The sequence below is a fragment of the Carcharodon carcharias genome, chromosome 6 (genome assembly GCF_017639515.1).
Source record: "Carcharodon carcharias isolate sCarCar2 chromosome 6, sCarCar2.pri, whole genome shotgun sequence".
NCBI lineage: Eukaryota > Metazoa > Chordata > Chondrichthyes > Lamniformes > Lamnidae > Carcharodon > Carcharodon carcharias.
Window position 1 is genome coordinate 61,896,462 of NC_054472.1, and position 26,875 is coordinate 61,923,336.

General features: G+C 41.9%; 1 protein-coding gene across 1 annotated transcript in view; it reads left to right on the plus strand.

Moving 5' to 3' along the window:
• The first annotated feature begins 724 nt into the window (after nucleotides 1-724).
• csmd3b (CUB and Sushi multiple domains 3b) overlaps nucleotides 725-26,875 on the plus strand; it is a 2,092,226-nt gene continuing 2,066,075 nt past the window's right edge. The window contains exons 1-2 of the mRNA XM_041189252.1: nucleotides 725-896; nucleotides 23,871-24,144. Coding sequence (XP_041045186.1) covers nucleotides 725-896; nucleotides 23,871-24,144 — 446 coding nt within the window. The remainder of the gene's footprint in view (nucleotides 897-23,870; nucleotides 24,145-26,875) is intronic.

Here is a 26,875-nt window from a genome sequence, read left to right on the forward strand (position 1 = left end):
TGAAGCTGAAAAGAAGCTTGTTGTGACATGCATAATTTGCTCAATATTTAGGTTCACACATGAAGTATGGTCAGTCACTCAGGACAAGGTATAAGATAGATGCCATAATTATACTCTAGCATGAGTCAGTGCTTTCAGGAGAGGAGGAAAATCCAGCAATGAAAGATGCTTATAATGCATATGGAGGCAGATATCTAGTTTGATTTAGTGTCACATACCTTGTCAGACATTTGTCATTTGTTCCCATGTCCTTCAACTTTTTAGCACAGCATTGACTCTGCTGATCATCTCAGGCTAAACGGACTAGATAGAAGGTGGACCTGTGTTCTAAAATGGACAACTCTTTTTGTTTTTGCTGCATTTCTTGTTTAAGCAGCTCTTAAACAGTGTCACAAACTGAAGGCGCTTTGTATCACTGCCTATCATTTGCACATTTGAACCCAACCGGAATTTAAAAGTCTTTAAGATGGCAGTAACAACCTTTACCATCTCCAATTACGCATTATTCCATGTTCCATCCCCAAATCCTAACATTAAGCTCCTAATGGAATGTCTAATTCAAGTAAAGAATACATAATTCACATCCAAAGAGGCCAACCTTGCAAAGTGTGGTGGAGTCTGCTCAATGGGATTTCATGGAACAGCCGGAAGAACTTAATTAATATTTCAAGTGTTTTTTTTTAGTTCTAGTTTTTCCCTTTTGTTTCTAAAGTGATTACAAGCCATGGCCCTGGAATACCTCTTAGACCTCACGTTGAGTGACCCTTCTTCATGTTTGAGTTTAAATAGTGAGTATAAGATTGATTCTGCCCTCATTGAACATCCACACAAACCTAGCTTCCGGGAAGATTCATTAGGCTCAGAATCAGAGCTGTGGTTTGGAAGGGAACTTTCAGGTAATTTGATAATTTACCCCTCAAATTACAGCAGAACAAGAAGATCAGAAATAAGCACGAATAGGCCAATCAGCCCCTCAAGCCTGCTCCGGCATTCAGTAAGATCATGACTCATCTGACATTGTCTTAACTCCACTTTCCTGTATCCCCCACCTCAACCCCCCCTCCATTGGCTGCCTCATCCCTCCCCATCCAAAAAGGCCCAACTTATCTGGCTCCAGTGTCCATCTTCTCTTCTTTGTGGGCCTGTTTACAGTTCCAGTGGCGCCTACTGTGAGTTCTGGCGCTACTGGGACTTCCTCCCAATGAGGGACAGAAGTTCCATTCTCTCCTTGTTTCGCCTGCTGGCAGCACATTATGGCTGCAGGGCGGGCTTCTTTCAGGCGCATCAGCTGCCAGCCGATATTTTCCAGGGACATGAGCAGTCTGCTCCCCTCCATAAAATCCAGCCTCATATCTGATCTGTACCTCAACTACCATGGCCCGACTTTTCCTATTTCTCTTGATACCCTTCCCTAACAAAATATCTCAGCTCTGAGATTTTCAATTGGGACAGCACCTTCAGCCTTTTAGGGGAGAGAGTTCCAAATCTCCATTACCTTTTTTGCTACCTCAATACTTCTTAATTTTAGTTATTCCATTAGCCTTCTTGGATACTTTTTGTATCTGTTCACTTGCTTGTATTGATTTGTGGACATTAGCACTTCAATCGATTTGCTCCTCATCTCTTACTGTGGAAAAAAAAATAGTATTAGCTTTACTTAGATTCAAAGTGGATGACCTCACGCTTTGCCACATTGAATTCCATTGACTATATTTTTTGACCACTCCAGCTGTCTATGCTCCTTTGTAACTTCCTGCTCTCATCTACATAATTGACTATAGCCGGGAGATTCCGGCTCTGGAGTGGTGGGACCTGCCGCAGGGGATGCAGCGGGCCAGCCAAAAGTCCATTGACTTTACCTAGCTGTCTCCCCTCGTGACAGCATACCCTCCCAATGCAAGAAAAATACCTGCTGGGCAGGACATGGCAGTTAATTGAGCCACCACCAAATTGGTCACCACTGGCAGTATGCCATGGTTAGTGAGAAGACCTAGGTCTTCCCTTCCTGCCATATTGCCTGACTGCCAGGAAAATCCAGCCCATACTTTTATCTCACCAGCTGGAAACATGGCTGGACCATATCTATGCATTCTGAGCATGTGCAGTTCACAGTATGTGCATCAACAGCAGTTGAAAGGTGGTAGATATCACATTCTGTGATGGTTTGAGATTTTTTTTTGCATTTTTCAAGTGACTTTGAAAGAAACTGAAGGTTAAATTCTCAAATCTTCGGATACCTGATAACAATTATTGACAAATGCTGTTTTCACTGATGAACTGTTCAGACAGATGGCACCAGCAAGAATTGAAATTGTTTAATGAGAATGTATTTTTTTTGTCACTTGTCTCTATTTACTTTGGCTGTATACTCATCTAAAAAATTGTTGCCCTCTGAACCAAGTTTGAGGCTTAATAGAATACACAGTTATGAACCTGGAAACTACGTAAACAGATGTTTTTGCAGATTCTATAAATGAGTGTTAGTTTTATAGAAACTTATGTTCATAAAAGAATTTATCAGTAGTCTAGCACATGAAGCATACATTGTGAAACTGTGCCCTTGTGTCCTATGATTTTCTATCCATTATTTTTATGAAGCAGAAACTTTACAATTAAATGCTTTACTAGACGGGAACTAACTGACAATGTGGAAAGCAAAAGTTTGTATAGGTTTGTATCTGAAGGGACAAAGGAAGAAGCCAGTGAATGAAGTTTCATGAATAATCTGGAGCCCGCTGGGGCTCCTGGCCTGCCCGCCAGCCTTAAGGTTGGCCGGGCAGGTCTTTAATTACTTTAATTAGCCTGTCAATGGCCTCAATTGGTCATTGACAGGTCGGTGGGCGAACAGCTGATTTCGCTGTCCATCCACCTTCCTAAAAATTTAAATGGACCGGGATGACATCGGGGATTCCTCCCAACGTCAACCCGCATCATTTTCCCCTCGGTGATCGACCACTCCCAAATTGCCGAGGGGAAAATCCTGGCCTAGGTCACAGTCTATTAAATGGTCAACCTATATTTATAGATCATGGCGATATGATCACAAAACAATTGATATATTTGCCCGATTGTTTAAAATACAATCCTTCTTGCTGTCATGGTGGGTAAATGCTCTGCAGTTAAAAAGTAAAGTGCCCATGCACACTGTATGAGGCCACATGGGCGACAAAGCCAGCTGACTATCATAGTTTCAGATTGAGCTGGCTCTGTTGCCCATGTGGTCTCATACAGTATGCTTTATCACTTTAATGTTTAGCTGCAGATAATAGTTGAGGAGCTTTTCATGCTGAGTACTCAATGGCATAATTAACTTTATTATTAAACAAAATTCTCTAGACAGGGCACTACCTCATACATGAAAACATAAAATATAAAAAATACGTATTAACTGAGACACACAGGTTCAGTCAATTCTATTTTTTCTCTTTTTTTTTCCAATTTCTTTTCTCCTCTTCCTTCTTTCTTTCTTCATAAACTATTTACTGAGGTGAAATTCAATGGGTAATGGACACCTCTGGTATCTCCAAGTGACTATTACTCTTTGGCCAGACTAGATGTTGAATATCAACAGGTTTTTGACCAGTAGTGAACCAAGGCTGATCCTTTCCACATGTACTTTGAGCAGATTTGCTGTTTGGTGATCAGGAAACAAAGCCCTGATGGTCGATATTTTTCTTCCGTTAACCTGGCTGCACTGGGACAAATTGCAGCATCCTACAGTAGCTGTGGCTATGATCAGATATTTGAATTTAATTTTTATTCAAAACTTAATGTTATATTAAAAATTCACCTCTTCAGCAAATTAAATGTAATCTTGGGATTGAGAATTCCCGCTATTTATTTATGCAGGCAGCTTGCTTGACAGCACTGCAACATTTGAAGGTAATTAAACAAGTTTTCAATGGAAATATCCATGTATAAAGTGAACCCTTATTAGAGAAGCTTTGTTCTACTGTATGCTTTTAAGTAAATATTGTTTAAAAATATGTAGATATCTGGATCAGCTACACTCCCAGGGTTCTTCAACTTATGGGTTTATAATATGTCAATTGAGTTGCAGTTAACTTTTCTCATTTCCATTTTTCTTCATTGGCTTGGGGGACAAACTTATACTTGAACCGATAAATTAAAAGAACAAGTCAACCTATCATTGTATCTACCGTTTACATTTTATGTAGATTAAAGTGCTTGTTTCCATTCACTGTTTAATGTATAAGCTTTGTAATAAGCTGCAAAATTGACCAGATTTATCACTCTCTATAAGAAATTGTATTTTCAATGGCAACTTTGACCTATCATATGCGCAATGGATATAAAAAGGAAAGTGAACTGAGTGATTAAAATGGCCACCTATAATACCATTGGCAGATTAGATATGCAGAAGAAATTAATTTCCTGAATGTTGTGCACCGACTGCTTGATTTCCCAAAGCTAGCTGTGCCCAGGTCATTGACAAAGGGAAATCCACAACACTTACGCTGAAAAATTCTCTTTCAGCAACAAGAACAGCTTCTGATAAGTAAACTGAAATAAAGATGCAGTGTAATCTAAAACTTTCTGTGTAATATCATGGAGTGTTTACTTAACTAATTCAAGTTGTATATTTGAGAATAGCCACGGAGAACAAATCAATCCTTAGAAAGTGTTCTTGAGGGCTATTACATTGAAATTTGAAATACTATTTAAGACATGGCTGCCACACATAAAGGAGTGGTAGGATACCATAGTTATCTTGCAAGTGAAGCGACATGTCCATTTTGAGTGAAAAAGAAACAAATTTTTACGGCGAATGCCATGAGTGTGATTAAAATTGTACCCCATACCTTCTGTTTTTAACTTATTCGTTCACAGAATGTTGGCATTTATTGGCCATCCTTAATTGCCCTTGAAAAGGCGATGGTGAGCTGCAGTCCATGTGGTGTAGGTACACCCACAGTGCTGTTAGGGAGGGTGTTCCAGGATTTTGATCAAGTCACAGTGAGGGAACGGCAATATATTTCCAAGTCAGGATGGTGAGTGACTTGGAGGGGAACTTGAAGGTGGTGGTATTCCCATGCATCTGCTACCCTAGTCCTTCGAGGTGGTAGAGGTCCTAGGTTTCGAAGGTGCTGTCGAAGTAGCCTTGGTGAGTTGCTGCAGTGCATCTTGTAGGTGGTGCCCACTGCTGCCGCTGAGCATTGGTGGTGGACAGAATGTATGTTCAAGGTGGTGGATGGGGTGACAATTAAGCTGACCACTTTATCCTTGATGGTGTTGAGCTTCTTGAGTGTTGCACTCATGGGCCTGAATTTTTCCCTCATCAGGCGGGCTTGGCGGGAGCGGGCAGGGGCAGTCGGGAGCAGGGGGAGGAGGGAGAGCGGACCTGGTGCGCAGTTCGCACATGGCCACAGAAAAACACTTCAATTTCCCTGAGGCACAGAGCTGTCTCAAGGAGATTGAAGCGTTTATTAAAAAAAAAATAAAGACATTAAAAACTTAATGAAACATGTCCCCTCATGTGACTGTGGCACATGAGATGGGACATGTTTTTGATTTCGAAATAATGTTTTTATTTAACTTGTTATAGCTTTCAGAAACCTCATCCCGCTGGTGGATGAAGTCTCCTAAATATGTAAAGGCCACTTGGCCTTTTTTCCTAAACAGAAACAGAATTACCTGGAAAAACTCAGCAGGTCTGGCAGCATCTGCGGAGAAGAAAAGAGTTGACGTTTCGAGTCCTCATGACCCTTCAACAGAACAGCAGTTCTGTTGAAGGGTCATGAGGACTCGAAACGTCAACTCTTTTCTTCTCCACCGATGCTGCCAGACCTGCTGAGTTTTTCCAGGTAATTCTGTTTTTGTTTTGGATTTCCAGCATCCGCAGTTTTTTGTTTTTATTATTATTTTGGCCTTTTTTCATGCCCGCCAAATGTTAGGTTGGACGGACAACATAAATTTCACCTTAATGAGCTCGTTAATGGCCTTAATAGGCCTTTCGATTATCGGTGGGCACGCAGCCGACTCCGGAGTGCGCCCGCCAAACGAAATATCACACGAGTGCACGATGACGTCGGGATGCACGCGTCATATTACATTTGTACATGTTTGGCGCGTGCCCGCATGCCGAGCGTAAAATTCTGGCCAGGAGCTGCACTCATCCAAGCAAATGGAGAGTATTCCATCAAATTCTTGACTTTTGCTTTGTAGATGGTGGACAGGCTTTGGGGAGTCAGGAGGTGAGTTCCCAGCCTTGCACCTGCTTTTATAGCCACAGTGTTTATATGGCTATCCAGCTCGGTTTTTGAACAATGGTGACCCCAGGATGTTGACAGTGGGAGATTCAGTGATGGTAATGCCATTGAATGTCAAGGGAAGATGGTTAGAATCTCTCTGGTTGGAGAGGGTCATTGTCTGGCATTTATGTGGCATGAATGTTACTTGCCACTTATCAGCCCAAGCCTGAATGTTATCCAGGTCTTGCTGCATATGGACATGGACTGCATCAGTATCTGAGGAGTCGCTAATGATGCCAACATGGTGCAATCATCAGCAAACATCTCACCCTACATTCTATTTGTACCACCAGAGGAAAGTAAAATCATATGGCAGGTGTAATTTTACTCTGTACTGTGCTATAGACAGTATTTCAAGGCTTGTAAAGATCACAACAAAAGGTCACGTTCCAGAATTTATTGTCATTCTCAACAATTGGGAATAAAAGCCTTTGGAATTACTGACTGCCAATCAGAAATCAGCCATTTTTGATTTTTTTTTAAAAAAGTATACATTTTAACCATGGATTTTGGTGAGCAGGCAAAAAACAATTTTTAAAAAAAAATTGTTCTTTCAAATTTCTTTTTAAGTGTTGTATGTAGCGAGCAAATCTATCTCTGAACTCTACTTAGCTTTATTGTAATAAGAAACTTCCTTTCAGGGTCTGAACTGACAACTTAAATGGGTGTTAAAAGGGTCTTTTGTTTCCTTGGTGTTGCTGATGCACTGAAGGTTCAGTTTAAAATAGGAATCAAATGATGATATGATTGTGGGACAGTTGTTAAAGCACTGCTGGTGCTTTCTCAATGGTAACATCATCCAAGAAATCCAAAATTATTCCCTGAAAATGACAATTCTTTTCTTTAAAGAGAAATGAAGAGGAAGGGTCAAGAGTCATAGTGTAGGTGGGAAGAGATGAGGCACTCAGGAAATTGTGAGTAGGCAAACCAAACCAGTTTGAAGAATTCAGGACCATGATTAACAATGTTGCCATGGAGAGAGTGTGTGAGTGAGGTCAGAGGATAGACGGGGGAAATGATTTAAATATCAGATGGGGAACTCTTCTTACAATTTTTTCCAAAAGGGGTGGAAGAGTGTCTCCAAATATGAAACTAATATTCAACAAATTTGTAAAGAATAAAACATTGAGAGAAGAACAATGTTTGGCACACAAGATGGAACTGACCTTGAATTTAGTTTTAGGAATTTAGTTTCATTCAAGGTCAAAGAAGATAGGCTAAGAATTTCACTCAAGGTGGAGGTGAGAACTGTACATTAGATTTGAATAGAATGAGTTGGAAACAGATAAAACAACGTTGGGGAACCCCCAAGCAACTAAGAAAAGATCTTAAGATAAGTTATAAGCTGCAGCACTGGTGCAGTGATGTGAGAGACAGATAGTCACAAATATAGCTATAGTGGGATTTTACACAACGATAACTTGCTTGGAAGAGTATTATGTCAGGCGCTTAAATGGGTTTGGAGATGGTCAAGGCAATAAAAGAAAATAAAGTCTTGCATTTATACAGGGCTTTTCACAATCACCTGACATCGCAAGGCACTTCACAGACCTTGGTGCACTTTTTGAAGTGTAGCGGCTGTTGTAATATAAGAAGTTCAGCAGCTAATTTACATTCAGCAAACTCCCACAAACAGCAATGTGATAATGGCCATCTATTAAGAGATAATGGCTTGGATTTTTGTTCCTAAGGCAGGTGTGCAGATTCAGGAAATTTTCTGGCTTGCCGCACGCACCTAGGGGAAAAAGTGCCTCAAATGACAGGATCTTCATCCCAGGGGGACAGGTGCATAAGTCCAGCCTGTCAGCCCCAAACCAAAATCAGAGGCAGCCACAGGGGTTACTGAGTGCCAAGGCAGGCTGGTTAAAAGACCCACCTCAGTGATCTGGAACTTTTCCCCAATTGTGTTGCTGAATATTTGGCTCTCTAAGCCTTACCCTTCACATGACCCTTACCCCTCTGTTGCAGTCGTGTCAACCCATGTCCCTCCACACATCCCCAATGGCTCCTGATACACTCCATGTTAATCCATGCCCCGCCACCCACTCCCCATGGTTCTTTATAACTCCATGGCAACTTAATGCCAACTCATGCCAACCCATGCTCCCCACCCACCTCCCTTTGCCCTTACACCCTCCATGCCAATTCACCCAGTATCCACCATAGGCAGACCTCATGGGCCATGCTGGGATTAAATAAAAGTTCTTAGTATCTATTACCAACTTCACTATATAAGAAAGAATTATCCTTATTGAAAAAAGCCCATTTAATACATTTAAATCTCCTAAAGTGCTGAAGCCCTTATAAAACCAAACATTTGTATTCGTAGCACCAAATCAAAGACAGTTTACCCTTTAATAACCTCTTAGAGCTGTCAATCATTCTGTGAGCTTATAGCAGCACCCCCCACCCACCCCCTATCCCCTACAACACAACGTGATGATGACAGGGTGTAGAAGTAGTCAAGTGGTCATAATTCTATAATGGTAGCATTTAGTGTTATGCAAACAAACATCTATTGAAACTGCAAGCACCATTTTTTTCAACTCAGACTCAGGTAAGCTGTTTTTTTTTCAAAATGTAAAAGGTAGGCTATTTAAATAACTTGACAGCTTGACAGTCCCACAGGCCTTATCCAACTATTACAAGCATTTATGTCTAATCTGAAAAATCAAAAGTCTCAAACTTTGATAAAGTCCCCGCTCCAGTGAAAATGGGGTCTTTTTGAACTTAGCATTGAGTTCAAATGACCCTGCTGGGTAAGGGTTTCCCCCGTGTGTGAGTCACATCCCACCTGTGTTCCCCTATCAGCGAAAATAGAGCTGTCAGGAATGGGAGCGGGGCTTCCATATTGGGGGTCTTGGCTTCATTTTAGTTAAGGTGCAGAATCTCCATGATTCCACAAAAATATAGGCTAATGTGCTTTTTGTGATGTTGATTGAGGGATCAATATTGGCCAGGACACTGGGGATAACTCCCCTGTTCTTCTTCAAAATGGTGCCATGGGATCTTTTACATCTATCCAAGCAGGCTGAGGGAGGGTCAGTTCAGCATCTCATCTAAAAGACAGTATCTCCAACAATGCAATGTTACCCCAGTGCTGCACTGTAGTGCCAGTCCGGTTTTTGTGGTCAAGCCCCGTTGTGGACCTGGTACCTGTGACTCAGAGGTGAATGTGCCACCAGCTCAGCCACAGCTGGAAACTATTGATAGATGATTAACCAAAATGTTGAAGTGTATAACATAGGAAATAGGATCACCAGTCGAACGCAATGCAGAAGATCAATTTGGAACTTGCAAAGTGGTAAATAATGTGACAATTAACATCAGCCTGAAGCCATTTAAAGAGTTATTGATGTAAGGACAAAATGATGGGAGTTAGAAAACTGAGCCAGGTCACTTTCCTAAGGTTTTGATGAACAGGAACACATTTTGCATGAGAAGGAAAGGTAGATTGAAAAGATGGTATATGCCAGCAGTAAATTCACAGTTACATATATTGAGAATGATAAGAGGGTGCCATTAATTCAAAATGTCCAGAGAGTGAATCAATTTGATGTTGGTCAAAAGGTGTGAGTTGATCAAGGTGCTAGGAGCAATAGACAGATTTCTTAAGAGACACAGAAGAATAACAGGCGTGATTGAGCCAAGATAGAATACCAGATCTGACAGATGGATAAGAGTGACTTATGATGCTTTCTGTGCCAGCTAATATACCATAATTTATTTCACTGGCGCAGATAAAAACGTTAGCTGAGCAAAAGCAGTAGCTGAATCAGAGAAAGGGAAAAAAAAAACCTCTCAGATGGCTAACTTACGAGGGTACGTTTTGCAATGCTTCACTTGAAGCATTGCGTTTAACAAGTTGCGACCACAGGAAATCAAAGAGGCCCGATGTCACTGTGTGCCTGATTTGCCCCTTACCACACTTCATGGTGAAGATATTTTTAAACTCTTTGCATAGCGCTGATTTCTCCTGTTAACCAGCCCCGCACTGGATTCTCGATATGGCTGGGGTTCATTTTGTGCAGGGTGCTGGTGGGCTGCGATTTACAGCTACAGTACCCCTCTGACTCTATTTTTTCCAATCCACTGTGGGATTCCTGCTTCAAGAAGGAGCCTGTTAAAGCGAAGGGGGATTGAGGGAGGTTAGGTGCAGAAGTGGAGTCACCATTTTATTTTAGAAGCGGCAAGGGGCTTTAACAGAGCAAATGAACACTGAAGACAAATGGAAACGTTTCTTGGACCAAGCCAGTGGACTAAAAGAGGAGGTGTATGGGGAGCAATGGAGAGAGATGAGGTCTTCCCCCCACCCACCCCACCCCATCACCATCAACATTTTCATGAGGTAGGCATTGTTAGTGTCATGAGCACGTAAAAGGCAATTCCTTAAAGCGATCCGTGAGCCAAGAATTTATGGCCTGAATCTTCTGGCCGGCGTGTGGGAGGCGGGCCCCGCTCAATGACGTGTAAAATGATGCGTGGTGACGGCAGGCGTGCATCCCGATGTCACCGCGTGTCATTCAGATCTTCAGTTCGGCGGGCATGCACCAGAGTTGGCTGCGCATCTGCCGAACTGCCAAGGCCTATTAAGGCATTTAAGTAGCAATTAAAAGGATTAACAGAGCTTAAGGTTGACGGGCAGGCGAAGAGCCCAGGCAGCCTTTGCAATTATCATGAAACTTCATCCACGGGCCGGATGAGGTTTCATGAAGGCTTTATAAATCAAATAAAAATTTTTATTAAAATTAATTGACATGTCCCAGCTCATGTAACACTGTCACATGAGGAGGACATGTCTGGATATTTTTTTTCCTCAGGGAGATTTCTGTGCTCTCTTGCATGCAGGCATGAAAGAGCGCAGGCCCCGACTCTTTCTCCTCCCCCCGCCCGCACAGGGAGTGCTCAGCGCTTCTGGGTGTGCGTCACGCTGGGTGGGCCTTAATTGGCTCACCCATGTAAAATGGCAGCATGCAGCCAATCGCAGGAGGCGATCAGCACAAGCCCCACACCCACACCCACTCCTGCTCAGCCCCCTGATGGGGAGAAAATTCTCCCCTATGTTTGTATGTAAGTAGCCCCTTTTTAATTTATGATTGGCTCAGTTTAAAAAAAAAACCAGCAGACAAACTTTAGTCTTAAACAAGATAGCTTAGTTTGTTACAGAGCTACTGCTGAAATTTATTTAAGTAAAAAATGATAGTTACTAACTAGAATATAGATGCAAAGATTAAAATATAGATAAGGGACAAAGATACTTAAAGATGAAATTTCAAATCAGCCTCTGTGAGATATTATTGTGGGCCCTTTGTTTGAGTTCCTTCTTTCCAAAATGAAGGGGTTGAAACTTGAGGTTTGGTTAGCAGCTGCAATGGCTTCTGCAGTCAACCAGTCGGTGTTTCACCTTTTTCAGTTGGACTCAGCAGGTCAGAAGTCTTTTAGGGGAGAGAAAGAAACTTTTCTGTTCCTCACAAATTCTGTGGTCACAGTACTTTTCTTTTATTCATTCACAGGATGTGGGCTTTGCTGACCGGGCCAGCATTTATTGCCCATCCCTAGTTGCCCTTGAGAAGGTGGTGGTGAGCTGCCTTCTTAAACCACTGCAGTCCATGTGGTGTAGGTATACCTACAGTGCTGTTAGAAAAGGAGTTCCAGGATTTTGACCCAGCGACAGTGAAGGAACCGCAATATATTTCCAAGTCAGGAAGGTGATTGATTTGAAGGGGAACTTCCAGGTGATGGCATTCCCATCTATCTACTGCCCTTGTCCTTATAGATGGTAGTGGTGATGGGTTTGGAAGGTGCTGTCTAAGGAGCCTTGGTGAATTCATGCAGTACATCTTGTAGATGGTAAACACTGCTGCCACTGTGTGCCAGTGGTGGAGGGAGTGAATGTTTGTGGATGCGGCACCAATCAAGCAGGCTGCTTTGCCCTGGAGATGTTATCAAGCTTCTTGAGTATTGTGGGAGCTGCACTTATCCAGGCAAGTGGAGAGTATTTCATCACACTCCTGCCTTGTGCCTTGTAGATGGTGGACAGACTTTGGGGAGTCAGGAGGTGAGTTACTTATCGGAGGATTCCTAGCCTCTGACATGTTCTTACAGCCACAGTACTTATATGACTAGACCAATTCAGTTTCTGGTCAATGGTAAACCTCAGGATGTTGATAGCGGGGGATTCAGTGATAGTAATACCATTCAATGTCAAGGAGCGATGGTTAGATTCTCTCTTGTTGGAGATGGTCATTGCCTGGCAATTGTGCGGCGTGAATGTTACTTGCCACTTGTAAGGTCAAGCCTGGATATTGTCCAGGTCTTGCTGCATTTAGACATGAACTTCTTCAGTGTCTGAAGAGTCACAAATGGTGCTGAACGTTGTGCAATCATCAGCAAACATCGCCACTTCTGACCTTATGATGGAATTGATGAAGCAGCTGAAAATGATTGGGCCTAGGACACTATCCTGACGAACTCCTGCAGTGATGTGCTGAGATGACTGACTTCCAACGCCACACCCATCTTCCTTTGTGCCAGGTATGACTCCAACCAGTGGAGAGTTTTCTCCTGATTCCAATTTGCTCCAGTTTTGCTCAGGCTCCTTGATGCCACATTTGGTCAAATGCAGCTTTTAGTCAAGGGCAGTTACTCTCACCTCACTCTGGGAGTTCAGCTCTTTTGTCCATGTTTGAACCAAGGCTGTAAAGAGCTCAGGAGCTGAGTGGCCCTGGCAGAGCCCAAACTGGGCATCAGTGACCAGGTTATTGCTAAGCAAGTGCCGCTTGATAGGACTGTTGATTACCCCTTCCAATACTTTACTGATGATCAAGAGTAGGTTGATGGGGTGGTAATTGGCCGGGTTGGATTTGTCCTGTTTCTTGTGTACAGGACATTCCTGGGCAATTTTCCAGATAGTTGGGTCAGTGCCAGTGTTGTAGCTGCACTGGAACAGCTTGGCTAGGAGCGCGGCAAGTTCTGGAGCACAAGTCTTCAGTACTATTGCCAGAATATTGTCAGGGTCCATAGCCTTTGCAGGATCCAGTGCCTTCAGCCACTTCTTGATATCACATGGAGTGAATTGAATTAGCTGAAGACTGGCATCCGTGATGCTGGGGACCTCTGGAGGAGGCCAAGATTAATCATCCACTCGGCGCTTCTGGCTGAAGATTGTAGCAAATGTTTCAGCCTTTTCTTTTCCACTAATGTGCTGAGCTCCTCCATCACTGAGGACATTTGTGGAGCCACCTCCTTTAGTGAGTTGTTTAATTGTCCACCACCATTCACAACTGGATGCAGCAGGACTGCAAAGCTTAGATTTGATCCGTTGGTTGTGGGATCGCTTAGCTCTGTCTATCAGGACTACTTGTGTGCTGTTTGGCACACAAGTAGTCCTGTGTTATAGCTTCACCAGGCTGACACCTCATTTTTAGTTATGCCTGGTGCTGCTCCTGGCATGCCCTCCTGCACTCTTCGTTGAACCAGGGCTGACCCCCTGGCTTGATGGTAATGGTAGATTGGGGGATATGCCAGGCCATGAGGTTACAGATTGTGTTTGACTACAATTCTGCTGTTGCTGATGGCCCACAGCGTCTCATGGATGCCCAGTCTTGATGTTGCTAGATCTGTTTGAAATCTCTCCCATTTAACACAGTGGTAGTGCCACACAACACAATGGAGAGTATCCTCATCGTGAAGTTGGGACCTCTTCTCCACAATGACTGTGCGGTGGTCACTCCTACTGATACTGTCATGGACAGATGCATCTGCGGCAGGCAGGTTGGTGAGGATCAGGTCAAGAATGTTTTTCCCTCTTGTTGGTTCCCTCACCACCTGCTGCAGCCCCAGTCTAGCAGCTATGTCACTTCGGACTTGGCCAGCTCGGTCAGTAGTGGTGCTACCGAGCCACTCTTGGTAGTGGACATTGAAGTTACGCACCCAGAGTATATTCTGCACCCTTTCCACTGTCAGTCCTCCCTCTAAGTCGTGTTCAACATGGAGGAGCACTGATTCATCAGCTGAGGGAGGGCAGTACGCAGTAATCAGCAGGTGGTTGCCCATCCTTGCCCATGGATGACCTGATGCCATGAGACTTCATGGGGTCTGGAGTCAATGTTGAGGACTCCCAGGGCAACTCTCTCTCAACTGTATACTACTGTGCCACCACCTGTGGTGGGTCTGTCCTGCCGTTGGGACAGGACATACCCAGGGATGGTGATGGCAGTATCTGGGGCATTATCTGTAAGATATGATTCTGTGAGGATGACTATGTCAGGCTGTTGCTTGACAAGTCTTTTTGACAGCTCTCCCAATTTTGGCACTAGTCCCCAGATGTTAGTAAGGAGAACTTTGCAGGGTTGAGTTTGCCGCTGTTGTTTCCGGTGCCTAGGTTTATGCTGGGTGGTCTGCCCGGTTTCATCCCTTTTTTGTGACTTTTCAGCAGTTTGTTGCAACTGAGTGGCTTGCTAGGCCGTTTCAAAGAGCATTTAAAAGTCAACCACATTGCTATTAGTTTGGAGTCATATGTAGGCAGATTTCTCTCCTCAAAGGGTATTAGTAAAGCAGATGGGTTTTTACAACAATGGTCATCATTTGACTTTTAATTCCAGATTTTTATTGAATTCAAATTCCACCATCTACCATGGCAGGATTTGAACCTGAGTCGCCGGAGCATTACCCTGGATCTTTGGATTACTAGTCTAGTGACCATACCACTACGCCATCACCTCCCCCATAGATTGGGGATTGCCTGAACTTTTTTGGCAGAAGTAGCAGTTGATTTCTTAAAACCTTCCTCTTGTCCTCTCTTGGGCAAAAGCCCTCTCTGAATTTGTTTCTCCGGATTCTTCCTGGGGTTCTGCACATTACAGGTTGAATTTTCCTGCTGCATCTTTAATAGAGAGCCAGGATGGCCACTGCATCATGTGATTTGGACAAAATGCCAAATCAACTTCCAAATAAGACAAGTAGTAATCCTATTTAGCAATCCAAAGTCTCCTTATCAGCTGTAGTATTCAAAAGGTGCATCAAGGTCATGATGAGTTGTGAATCTATAGGTTGAACTTTCAAATTTATGATGTTGGAGGTAAAAAGGAGGCCGCTACAGCTGTAGTGTGAAAAGGGACAAACAGATTTAACACTGCAGTCCCACCAGTTTATTGATATCCTTTTGTATTGTCCTCCAGGCATAGATACAAAGGGAATACAACTTAATTGTTCTGATTGCAAACTGGTACTGCTTTGAGTTTAAGAAACAAAAAACTGCAGATGCTGGAAATCTAAAACAAAAACAGAATTACCTGGAAAAACTCAGCAGGTCTGTTGAAGGGTCATGAGGACTCGAAACGTCAACTCTTTTCTTCTCCGCCGTTGCTGCCAGACCTGCTGAGTTTTTCCAGCTAATTCTGTTTTTGTTCTGCTTTGAGTTTTCACCTATTAATAGGGCAGTTTTCCAAAGAACTATGAATGGGTACAGGACTCTAGTAATGAAATGACTGTTTCCCTTGAGATTTATCTGACCACAGTACCACTTAGTATAAACAGCCCTCCTAATAATACCTTGAGGAATGTTTAAGGAAACAGGCAGGAGAGGAAACTGAAAGCAGTGCTGAGAAACAAAAAAAAACATTTATTGATAAAGAAAAATCAAAGTTTAAGTATATAAAAAAGGATGTAGAGGGAAGGAAGGGGGAGAAAGTAACAGGCTTGCCAACCATTATGGAATCACAGACTTATTACAGTACAGGAGGAGGCCATTTGGTCCATTCTGTCATCACCAGCTCTCTAAATGAGCAATTACTTTAGTGCCATTCTCCCACCTTCTCTCTGTAACCCTGCACATTCCTCTGTTTCAGGCAACAGTTTAATTCACATTTGAAAGCTTAGATTGAACCTGCCTCCACCAGCCTCAGGCATTCCTTGCAGTCCTTAACCACATGCTGCGCCAATTTTATTTTCATATTGCTTTTGCTTCTTTTGCCAATCATTTTAAAGCTATAATAAAAGCAAAATATTGCGGATGCTGGAAATCTGAAATAACAACAGAAAATACTGGAAAATCTCAACAGGTCTGGCAGCATCTCTGGAGAGAGAAACCGAATCAACGCCTCAAGTCCAATTTGACTCTTCTTCAGGACAGTTCAGTGTTCTGTGATTCTGTAACATGGTCTCCCTCTCTACATGGATGCTACCAGACCTGCTGAGTTTTCCCAGCATTTTCTGTTTTTACTTTACATCTGTGCCAACTCATTCTCGATCCTTTCATAAGTAGGAACACTTTCTCCCTATCTTCTCTGTCCATACCCCTCATGATTTTGAATACCTTGAAAAAGTCTTCTCTCAGCCTTCTTTTCTCTGACAAAAACAGACCCCCAACCTCTTCAATCTATCTTTTTAACTGAAGTTCCTCAACCCTGGACCCATTCCCATAAATCTTTCCTGCACTCTCTCCAATGCATTCACCTCCTTCCAGAACTTGCACGCCCAGAAATGTACACAATACTCCAGCTGAGTCTAACTAGTGCCCTATACAAGTTCAACATAACCTCCTTGCTCTTGTACTCAATGCCTCTATTAATAAAGCCTAAGATACTGTATATTTTATTAATTGCTCTCTCAATGTGTCCTTCCACTTTCAATGACTTATGCACATATATACCCAGGTCGTTCTGCTCCTGCACACCCTTCAGAGTTGTACCCTTTATTTTATATTGTCTCTCTATGTTCTTCTGACCAAAATGAATCACTTCACGTTTCTATGCATTGACCTTTATCTGCTTCCTCCATGCCCATTCCACCAACTTGCCTATGTCCTTTTGAAGTTCTACACTGTCCTCCTCACTGTTCACAATGCTTCCAAGTTATGTATCATCTGCAAATTTTGAAATTATGCCCTGTACACCAAGATCTAGGTCATTAATATATATCAGGAAAAGCAAAAGCCCCAACAGTGACCCCTGGGGAACTCTTCCTTCAGCCAGAAAAACATCCATTAATCACTGCTCTCTGTTTTCGGTCACCCAGAAAATTGCATGTCCATATTGCTAATGTCCTTCTTGTTCCATGAGCTATCAGTTTGCTCACAAGTCTGCTGTGCGGCTCTGTATCAAATTTATTTTAGAAGTCCACGTACATCACATCAACAGCATTGCCCTCATCAATCCTCTTCATTACCTCTTCAAAAAGCTCCAACAGGTTAGTTAAACACAATTTTTCCATAAGAAACCCAAATTAGCTTCCCTTAATTAACCTGTCTTAGTACATGTTACTATTAATTTTGTTCTGAATTATTGTTTCTAGAAGTTTCTGCACCATCAAATTTAAACTGACTGGCCTGGAGTTGCTTGGCTTATTCTTACATCCTTTTTTGAACAAGGATGTAATGTTTGCAATTCTCCAATCCCCTGGCACCGCCCGAGTCTACAGAAGGTGGAAAAATTATGGCCTGTGCCTCTTCAATTTCCACTCTCACTTCCCTCAGTATTCGTGGATGCATCTCATCCGGTCCCCGTGCCTCATCAACTTTAAGTCCAGGCAGCCTATCCAATGCCACCTTCTTATCAATTTTAAACCTTTCAAATATTTGAATTACCTCCTCTTTCATCATGGCCTGGGTAGCATCTTCTTCCTTGGTAAAGACAGATGCAAAGTATTCATTTCACACCTTAGCTAGAGCCTCTGCTTCCATGTATAAATTCCCTCTTTGGTCCCTAATCGGCCCTACTCCTCTTCTTACCAATCTTACTAGTAATATGACTATAGAAGACTTTGTGATTCCCTTTTATGCTGGCTGCCAGTCTATGTTCATGCTTTCCCTCTACTTCTCTTATTTGCTTTCTCGTTTCCCCTCTGGACCTCCTGTATTCAGCCTGGTTCTCCGTTGTATTTTGTACCTGACATCTGACATAAGTGCACTTTTTCTTCTATATCTTAATTTCTATCTCTTCTGCCATCCAAGGGGCTTTGGATTTGTTTACCCTACCTTTCCCTTTCAAAGGAATATACCTTAACGGTAACCAAACTATCTCTTCTTTGAAAGTAGCCCATTGTTCAGTTATTGTTTTTCCTGCCAACATTTGACGTCAATTTATTTGGCCCAGATCCGTTCTTACCCTATTGAAGTTGGCTTTCCGCCAGTTAATTATTCTTACTCTGGATTGTTCTTTGTCTTTTTCCATAGTCAACCTAAACCTTATGATACAATGATCACTATCTCCAAAATGTTCTCCTATTGACACTTGATCCACTTGTCCCAAATCTTTCCCAGGAAACAGGCCTAGTAGTGCCTCTTTCCTCATTGGACTGGAAACATGCTGCTGTAGAAAAGCTTCCTGAACACACTCTAGGAACTCTTTCCCCTCTCTTCCCTTTACGTTACTACTTTCCAAGTCTATATTAAGGTAATTAAAGTCCCCCATTATAACTACTCTATAATATTTCCACCTCTCTGTAATTTCCTTGCAAGTTTGTTCTTCTATATACTTCCAGCTCGTTGGTGGTCTATCGTCTACACGGAGCAATATAATTGCACCTTTTTTGTTCTTTAGCTGTAGTCAAATGGATTCTGTCGTTGACCCCACCAGGACATCCTCTTCCTCCAGCACCTAGTCCTGCCATTCTGTGAGCCAGGTCTCTGTTATAGCCACAACATCATATTTCTACATGGCAATCTGCACCTGTAATTCACCAATCTTATTTACCATACTCTGCACAGTCACGTACAAGCACAGTAACACTGATTTAGACTTTATTCCTTTCTACTTTCATCCTTTTAACTTCCTATTCCCTGTTCTAGTTCTATCTATCTATTCCAGTATGCTGTGTATCTTTTATCCTTCTCTGATATTACCCCCTGGTTGTCACACCTCTGCCAAGTTAGTTTATCAGAGGATACTGGAATCATTTTAGGAGTTGGCTTCTACAGAAGGTAAATTTGCTGCTGTCCCAAGTGGAGTCAATGGCTGGAATTTAACTGGGCCACCTGGAGCAAATTTGGAAGCGGGTAGGGTTGGGGGGTGGGTAATGGGGACAGGGACCAGAGGGGAGGGGGGGGAGATAGTTGCGGACAGTAGGGGATTCTTTGAGGAGGTAATAAGTAGGTTAGACAAAGGAGAGCCAATGGATGTTATCTACTTGGACTTTCAGAAGGTCTTTGACAAGGTGCCTCACAGGAGGTTGCTCAGTAAGATAAGAGCCCATGGTGTTTGAGGCAAGGTACTAGCATGGATAAAAGATTGGCTGCTTGGCAGGAGGCAGAGAGTGGGGATAAGGGGGTCCTTCTCTGGATGGCGGCCGATGACTAGTGGAGTTCCGCAGGGGTCAGTGTTGGGACCACAACTTTTCACTTTATACATTAATGATCTAGATGAAGGAACAAGGGGCATCTTGGCTAAGTTTGCAGGAGATACAAAGATAGTTGGAGGGACAGGTAGTATTGAGGAGGCGGGGAGGCTGCAGAAGGATTTGGACAGCTTAGGAGAATGGGCAAATAAGTGGCAGATGGAATATAATGTGGGGAAGTGTGAGGTCATGCACTTTGATAGGAAGAATAGAGGCATAGACTATTTTCTAAATGGGGAGAGAATTCAGAAATCTGGAGTGCAAAGGGACTTGGGAGTCCTAGTCCAGGATTCTCTTAACGTTAACTTGCAGGTTGAGTTGGTAGTTGGGAAGGCAAATGCAATGTTGGCATTTATTTTGAGAGGACTAGAATATAAAAGCAGGGATGTGCTGCTGAGGCTTTATAAGGCTCTGGTCAGACCACATTTAGAACATTGTGAGCAATTTTGGGCCCCGTATCTCAGGAAGGATGTCTGGTCCTGGAGAGGGTCCAGAGGAGGTTCACGAGAACGATCCCAGGAATGAAAGGCTTAACATATGAGAAACGTTTGAGGACCCTGGGTCTATACTCAATGGAGATTAGAAGGATGAGGGGGGATCTGATTGAAACTTACAGATTACTGAAAGGCCTGGATAGAGTGGACGTGGGGAAGATGTTTCCATTAGTAGGAGAGACTAGGACCGAGGGCACAGCCTCAGAGTAAAGGGAAGACCTTTTAGAACAGAGATGAGGAGAAACTTCTTTAGCCAGAGAGTGCTGAATCTATGGAATTCATTGCCACAAAAGACTGTGGAGGCCAGGTCATTGAGTGTATTTAAGACTGAGATAGATAGGTTCTTGATTGTTAAGGGGATCAAAGGTCACGGGAAGAAGACAGGAGAATGGGGTTGAGAAACTTATCAGCCATGATTGAATGGTGGAGCAGACTCAATGGGCCGAATGGCCTAATTTCTGCTCCTTTGTCTTATGATCTTATGGACTATGTTTGTTCAGAAGTCCGAAATCATGATATAGCTTCCGGATTTTTCCAGAGGCAGTAACCATGGATGTGGACTTGTTGTGGCAGGTCATCAGTTAAGGTGTTTAAAAAGGCCAATTAATTCAAATTTTGTGGCACATTTCTAATTTTATCAGTGGTGCTCAGGATCCACGGGGCTTCAGAGGCCTGCCTGGCTAAAGGAGGTGGCTAGGAGATAAGAATTCAGTACAGTATCTGCCAGCCCACAATACAGAGTCAAGGTGTGGTGGAAGGGAGGGTGTTAATTTGAGGGCATTGCCGTATCTCGGCACAAGTGGGGTAAAGTTGTTAGCATCGAGGGGACGTGCTGCCGGTGTCATGGATGGGTAGTGGCTCTTGCTCCCAAGGAACTAGCCTGGGAAAGGTGTAGCAGTAGGTCAGCTGGACAGAACACACATGACTAGGAGACAGCCCACATGCTACGAGGCTTACCCATCCAGTCTTTGTGCCCCACGTACCCCACCCTCCACCCCAAGTAGGAGGGGTAATTGCTCAGAGGAAGGAAGGTCCAGGCACTGGTAGGAGCACAGCAAGAATGTAAAAAGCAATAAGAAGGCCAGCCTCCAGGTGAGCAGGCTGGAGAACTGTGCGAGAGGCACACCAACAGCCTCCTATGCAAAGAAGGGCCTTTCTCCCGGAGAGAGTCTACTGTACATAACTAAATTATCAGCGGATGTCTGAGTGATAGTGTCAGTACAGGTTAAGCCTCTCCAGAGAGGCCGTCATTGATCTCTGTGCCATGCTTCAGGATAAAATGGACACCCAATGCCAGCAGCCCATCGTTGTATCAAGGAGGTCACCGCTGCCCTGCCCATGCACTACTGAACCAACCCTGACAGTCAGGTGGAGGGGTTCATCCCCAATTTTAACTGTTCCCCATTGGTGCCTTCAGTTGTCTGGACCCCAAGCATTAGAATACCCTCCTTGCACCTTGCTGCCTTTCTATCTCGCTTTACTTCATAAGCCCCTTTGTAAAACCTATGTCTTTGACCAAGCTTTTGGTCATCTAACCTAATACCTTCTTCTGTGGCTTGGTGTAATACTTCATTTGAGAGTGCTCCTGTGAAGTGCCTTGGGGCATTTCATTACGTTAAAGACACAATATAAATTTAAGTTGTCATTAAATGTTTGTGAACCATGGGGATGCTTTGATAAATTTCAGAGAACAGATGGTCACTCCAGGAAGAATGTAACATGGATAACATCATTTCATTGAGGTGACCTCTTGGTTGGTACTAGTTTTTAAATTGTTGGGTTGTGCTAAGATGCCTCATGGACCAGGTACTGGTTCTAAACGGAGTTTGGTTCTTGGAAAGGGAAACCCTGTTGGATCAATTGATTGTTGCCTTGGAAAAATTCTTGGGGAAACAATCCTTTCCATCAGCCTTAATGGCATAAATGAGACATTCTGCAGTAAAACAAAGTTATAGAGGAATCAATGATTAGCAGGTTTCGGAATGGTCCAGGTACTGGGTGCAGGTGTCATACAATGCAAGGATGAAAGTACCTTTATCAGATCTGGCTATTGCAACAGAAAACAAAATTGGAACATCAATACATAACAGGTGATTAGCTAATAAGTAAAACAGGCTCCCAACTGCAAATCTTATCGCCATTTCGGTAGGGACTAAATCCAGAAAACCCGGCTTATTGTTTAGTAACCACCTGAACTGAAAAATATTTAGGTCTCTGCACCTATTACAGCTGACGAGGCTAAAGGTAAGATGATTATTACTGTGACCCAGTCTACTGTGTGATTACTTGTCAAGTTCATTTAGAGAGAAGATTACATTTGATATCTGAACAGTCACGGTTTCGGAATTAATTGAATTGAACTTTAAGGTCATGTTCTGTCAACATTTATTTAACTTTTCCGAACCACTGCATTCTTTGCCTGAACATTCATTAGCAAAGGATTGTCCTATTTCCTTTCTACCTCGGCAGAATTGCTGAAAAACTGAAGAGTTCCATCTTCAGTTGCAGTCATGATGAAGTTAGAGGGATTAAGTCTAGCATGCATTCAAATTAATGTACTTGGAAAGTTGTTGGACTCAGAACAAAAGCATACTTTGGCTTAAAATCTTTAGCATTTAAAAATCATGTTATCTCAGCTCTAACTGCAGGTAAATTTTGTGAGGATGTGCTTATGATGGGGGTGTCCAGGTCAGAGTGCTTGATTTGTGAAGCTCCACTTTCCAGTCATTAATTTTAATGGTCATAAAAACCTGGTGTTCTATGAATTGTGCTATTCTCCATGCCCAATTCTCCAATTGTTTTTTTGTCAAGCGAGAACCTCATTTTACAAAACTTGCCCTTGTGCCTCTTATTTACTCTGCATCAAGCAGAAATATATGAGAACAGAATGATCAGTGATATAGTATGATAGAGCACAGCCTGTGTTACCAAGACGTACTGGGTACAGGAGTGATTCATGTGCTGCTGTGTTATAGCCCTACCTGTGCTGTGAGAAGGTGATGAGCTGGGGACAATTTTATTCTCATTGAGAGAAAAGCATCAAATGTGAAGTTGACAGGTTGTTATTATGGTAGCTTATAGTGGCATTGCAACATAATGGTCTCTCAAGAAAAATCTAAGCAAAAGGGGATCTCCTAAGATTGTTTTTAAAATTAGGAGTAAAAAAAGCAATGAACTAAAATAAATCACCTCAGAGGCAAAGCTTGTGTGGTTCATTGACCTCAACTGAGTTGAAATTGTAGGTTTGTTTTCCCTTTTATTCCATTTTAAAATTTCAATCTAAGAACATGAAGAAATAAGAAAATAGGGACCATGCAACTCATCCCATATCAAAATAACATTGTTGCTGAAATAAAAGAAGAACGTGCTTGAAATTCACAACAGTTCCATCACTATCTGACAAAAATAATAGGTTTGTGATTTTATGAATGGAAGAAGTATACAAGGGTATCTAGCTTAACTTCCATGCTCATATTCATTATATGTGCTGCAGCCATTCAAAGCTTTGTGCTGGGAGTCTTAACTCATAAAATATCCCCCAATGCATTTTATCCAAATGTGACATTCCTGTTTAGGTTGTACATCAGGAATCAGTGATTTTAAGAAGAGTGAGATATTCAATTATGTTATGACGAAAATCTGAATGGTATCTTGTAAGTCATGAGTATATTACATAATTTTGAATAGTTTAGGTTTAAGCTGCCTAGGGGGAAAACCGTCACCGGTTGTTGCATCTTAAGATAAACTAATTTATATTTGAATTTTTTTTTAGTCTGCAATATTGTTGATCTAAATTCTCTTTCTTGTCACCTTTTCGTTACAGGATTTATTTATACTTGTGGAGGGACATTACAAGGATTAAATGGCACAATAGAAAGTCCTGGCTTCCCATATGGCTATCCAAATGGTGCAAACTGTACATGGATCATTGTAGCAGAAGAACGCAACAGAATACAGATTGTATTCCAATCCTTTGCTCTAGAGGAAGAGTATGATTATCTAGCATTGTATGATGGGCAGCCTCATCCTGCAAACTTTAGGACAAGGTAAGTACTATTTTGCAAGGACTGTAAAGTGACCACAGAACTTCATGCCTTAGAATTTGATCTGTTTTTGTGATTCTATGTTAGGAGCTTTGCTGCAGTTTCATTGGATTTTTTTTCTTGTAGCACATATTTAGCAAATTTTAATAGTTTAACAAGATTTTCCCCTATGTCGGGAATTACACTCATATTACATATATTCAGCTATAACCTTGATAATATTCTTTATACTAATGAGTTAGAATGTGAAATAATAATCAGTTCCAAACTTAATTTTATGTTAGGCGTATTCACTTCTAAATAGATCATTACAGAAAAGAGAATGAATCATCTATATTGTGATTTAAGTATATTTTTACATTAATCTCATATGGCAGATTCAAGATTACTTGGTTTTCACTTTCAATATAGAAGATGCTGTAGACCATCAGATTTATTTGTTACCCTTGTTCATATAATTTTCCTATGGGAACATTCCATAATTGGTTGGTCAGACTATTTGAAGTACTGAGAGGATTAGTCTTGTATATGGCAATAAAACAAAGTTCTAATGACTCCACATTTAAAAGCAAGTGCTTTTGCTACATTTGATCATGTGACAGATTCAATCAGTGCACAAGTTGTAAAAAATGTTGTTGTAATTAAACAGCATTAAACATTTCCATTTGATTAAAATGAAGTCTAGACTCACATGGTGCTACAGTAGTTGTAATTGTACTTTGAAACACTGAAACATTTGTAGCAGAATTTTAATTTTAATAAGTGTTTAAGAATAAGTTTCATAAAGTGTGAAAAAAACAATTTTCTAGTCAAATTGCAGATTCCCTCAAAATGATTTGCTGAAATTGCTAAGTTCAGATGAAAAAGTCAATTTATTGTTAGAACCTAAGTGATCAGTGCATTAGGCAATAGCCTTCAAACTCTAGGACCTGGGTTTAACTTTAAACGGATGGAATAAATGCTGTTTCTGTGTGTTGGCAGTATGGGTCTTCTGTAAATTGAGTTTGGGCAGTCTTAATTCATTTCTTAGTGACCATGGACCTATAGCTAAAAACTGTCTCTAATATGACACCAGTTGGTAATCTCACTCTAAAGGCTGAATTTTGCCGTCAGCAAACAGGGGACGGGGCCCGCTTGCTGACACATAAAATGATGCGGCATGACGTTGGGCAGAACCCCCGACGTCATCCCGCCCCATTTATTTTCAGGAAGGCGGGCCCGCAGCAAAATCAGCTGCAGGCCCGCCAATCTGTCAACGGCCAATGAGGCCATTGATGGGATCATTGAATCAATTAAAGGACCTGCCTGTCCAACCTTAAGGTTGGCGGGCAGGCCAGGAGCCCCGGCGGGTAATATAAAAAACATGAAACCTCAATCACTGGCGGGATGAGGTTTCATGTAAGGATTTAAAAAGTTTAATGAAGTTTTAGTGAAATTTATGAACATGTCCCATCTCATGTGACATGTTAAGGATTTTTTTCTCTATTTTTAACGTTTTTAACACTGTCAGCGATCTCCCTGAGGCAACATTTAGCCTCAGGGAGATGTGCGCTCTTTCATGCGCATGCACGAAAGAGTGCACTCTCGCTTTTGGGGAATCCCCCCTCCGCCCGCACAGGAAGCGCATAGTGCTTCACGGTGGACGTCACGCTGGGTGGGCCTTAATTGGCCTGCCACGTAAAATGGCGGTGGGGCCCATTTCTCCGGCGGGGATCGGTTACCCACCCGCCGGAGATTGGGTTGGGCCCGCCTGCCCGACAGGCAGAAAATTCTGCCCTAAGAGGTTACAGAATGGCTGGTGTGAGAAACTGGGGAACAATATATTACACTGGTCTAGTAGTGCTTTCTCTGCTGAGGTGGAGGTTAAATCAACTTTATGAGGCGAAGTAGAAACAGCTTTCCTCTGCACCTAAGATGGAGTGGGAAATATTCCATTCCTTAGGACAAAGATCCCTCTACCTGGAGAGCTGAATTTTAAAAAAAGAATCTTCATTGATTGCAGTAAAGAATTTGCTGATTCATAAAAAATGATTGTTTTTAAATTGAGTGAATTATTGATTGAAAGTAGTGGGTTAAGGTTTAAATGCAATTAATTATTTTACACAGTAATTATTATGCAAAAAAATTGTTAAATAGAAAATGACTGTAATTTGTTTTAACTTTTAGATACTGGTAAAACTTAAAGGCTTATGATTTCTAATATTTTTGGATAAAATCAGATGCACAAAAATAATTGTATTAATTGATGCAGCCTAGAAATTGCACTTTGCAATAATAGCTGTGAATGCATCGTAGTTATATGGTATCACTTTGCTATTTTAACAAAACATTAAAATTAAACAACTTATATCTGTTAAAACAGCACAATAATTTTATGTGGATAAGTTTTGGACAATAGTCTTTTCCCTTTTACTTATTTTCTATTGTATTCCTTACTTTTGCATATCACAATAATGAATCTTTGATGTGCTTTATGTTGAGTGGTATAGAACTGATTAAATATTACTGAGGTGCAACAAGTGAAGGGTGAAATGCTAAATGGTTCAATGAACTAGTTAAAAAGTTAATAAATAGATTGCACCAAACTTGCTGATTTTAATTTGCTCTTTGTGGAAAAACACCTAAATTACTTTTAAAACACTAGGATGAAGTTAATTAAGTTACTGAAATTAAAGGTTTCAGACAGTGAAATGGTGCATTTTTTAATCACATGAATTTGAATGCAGATCTATAG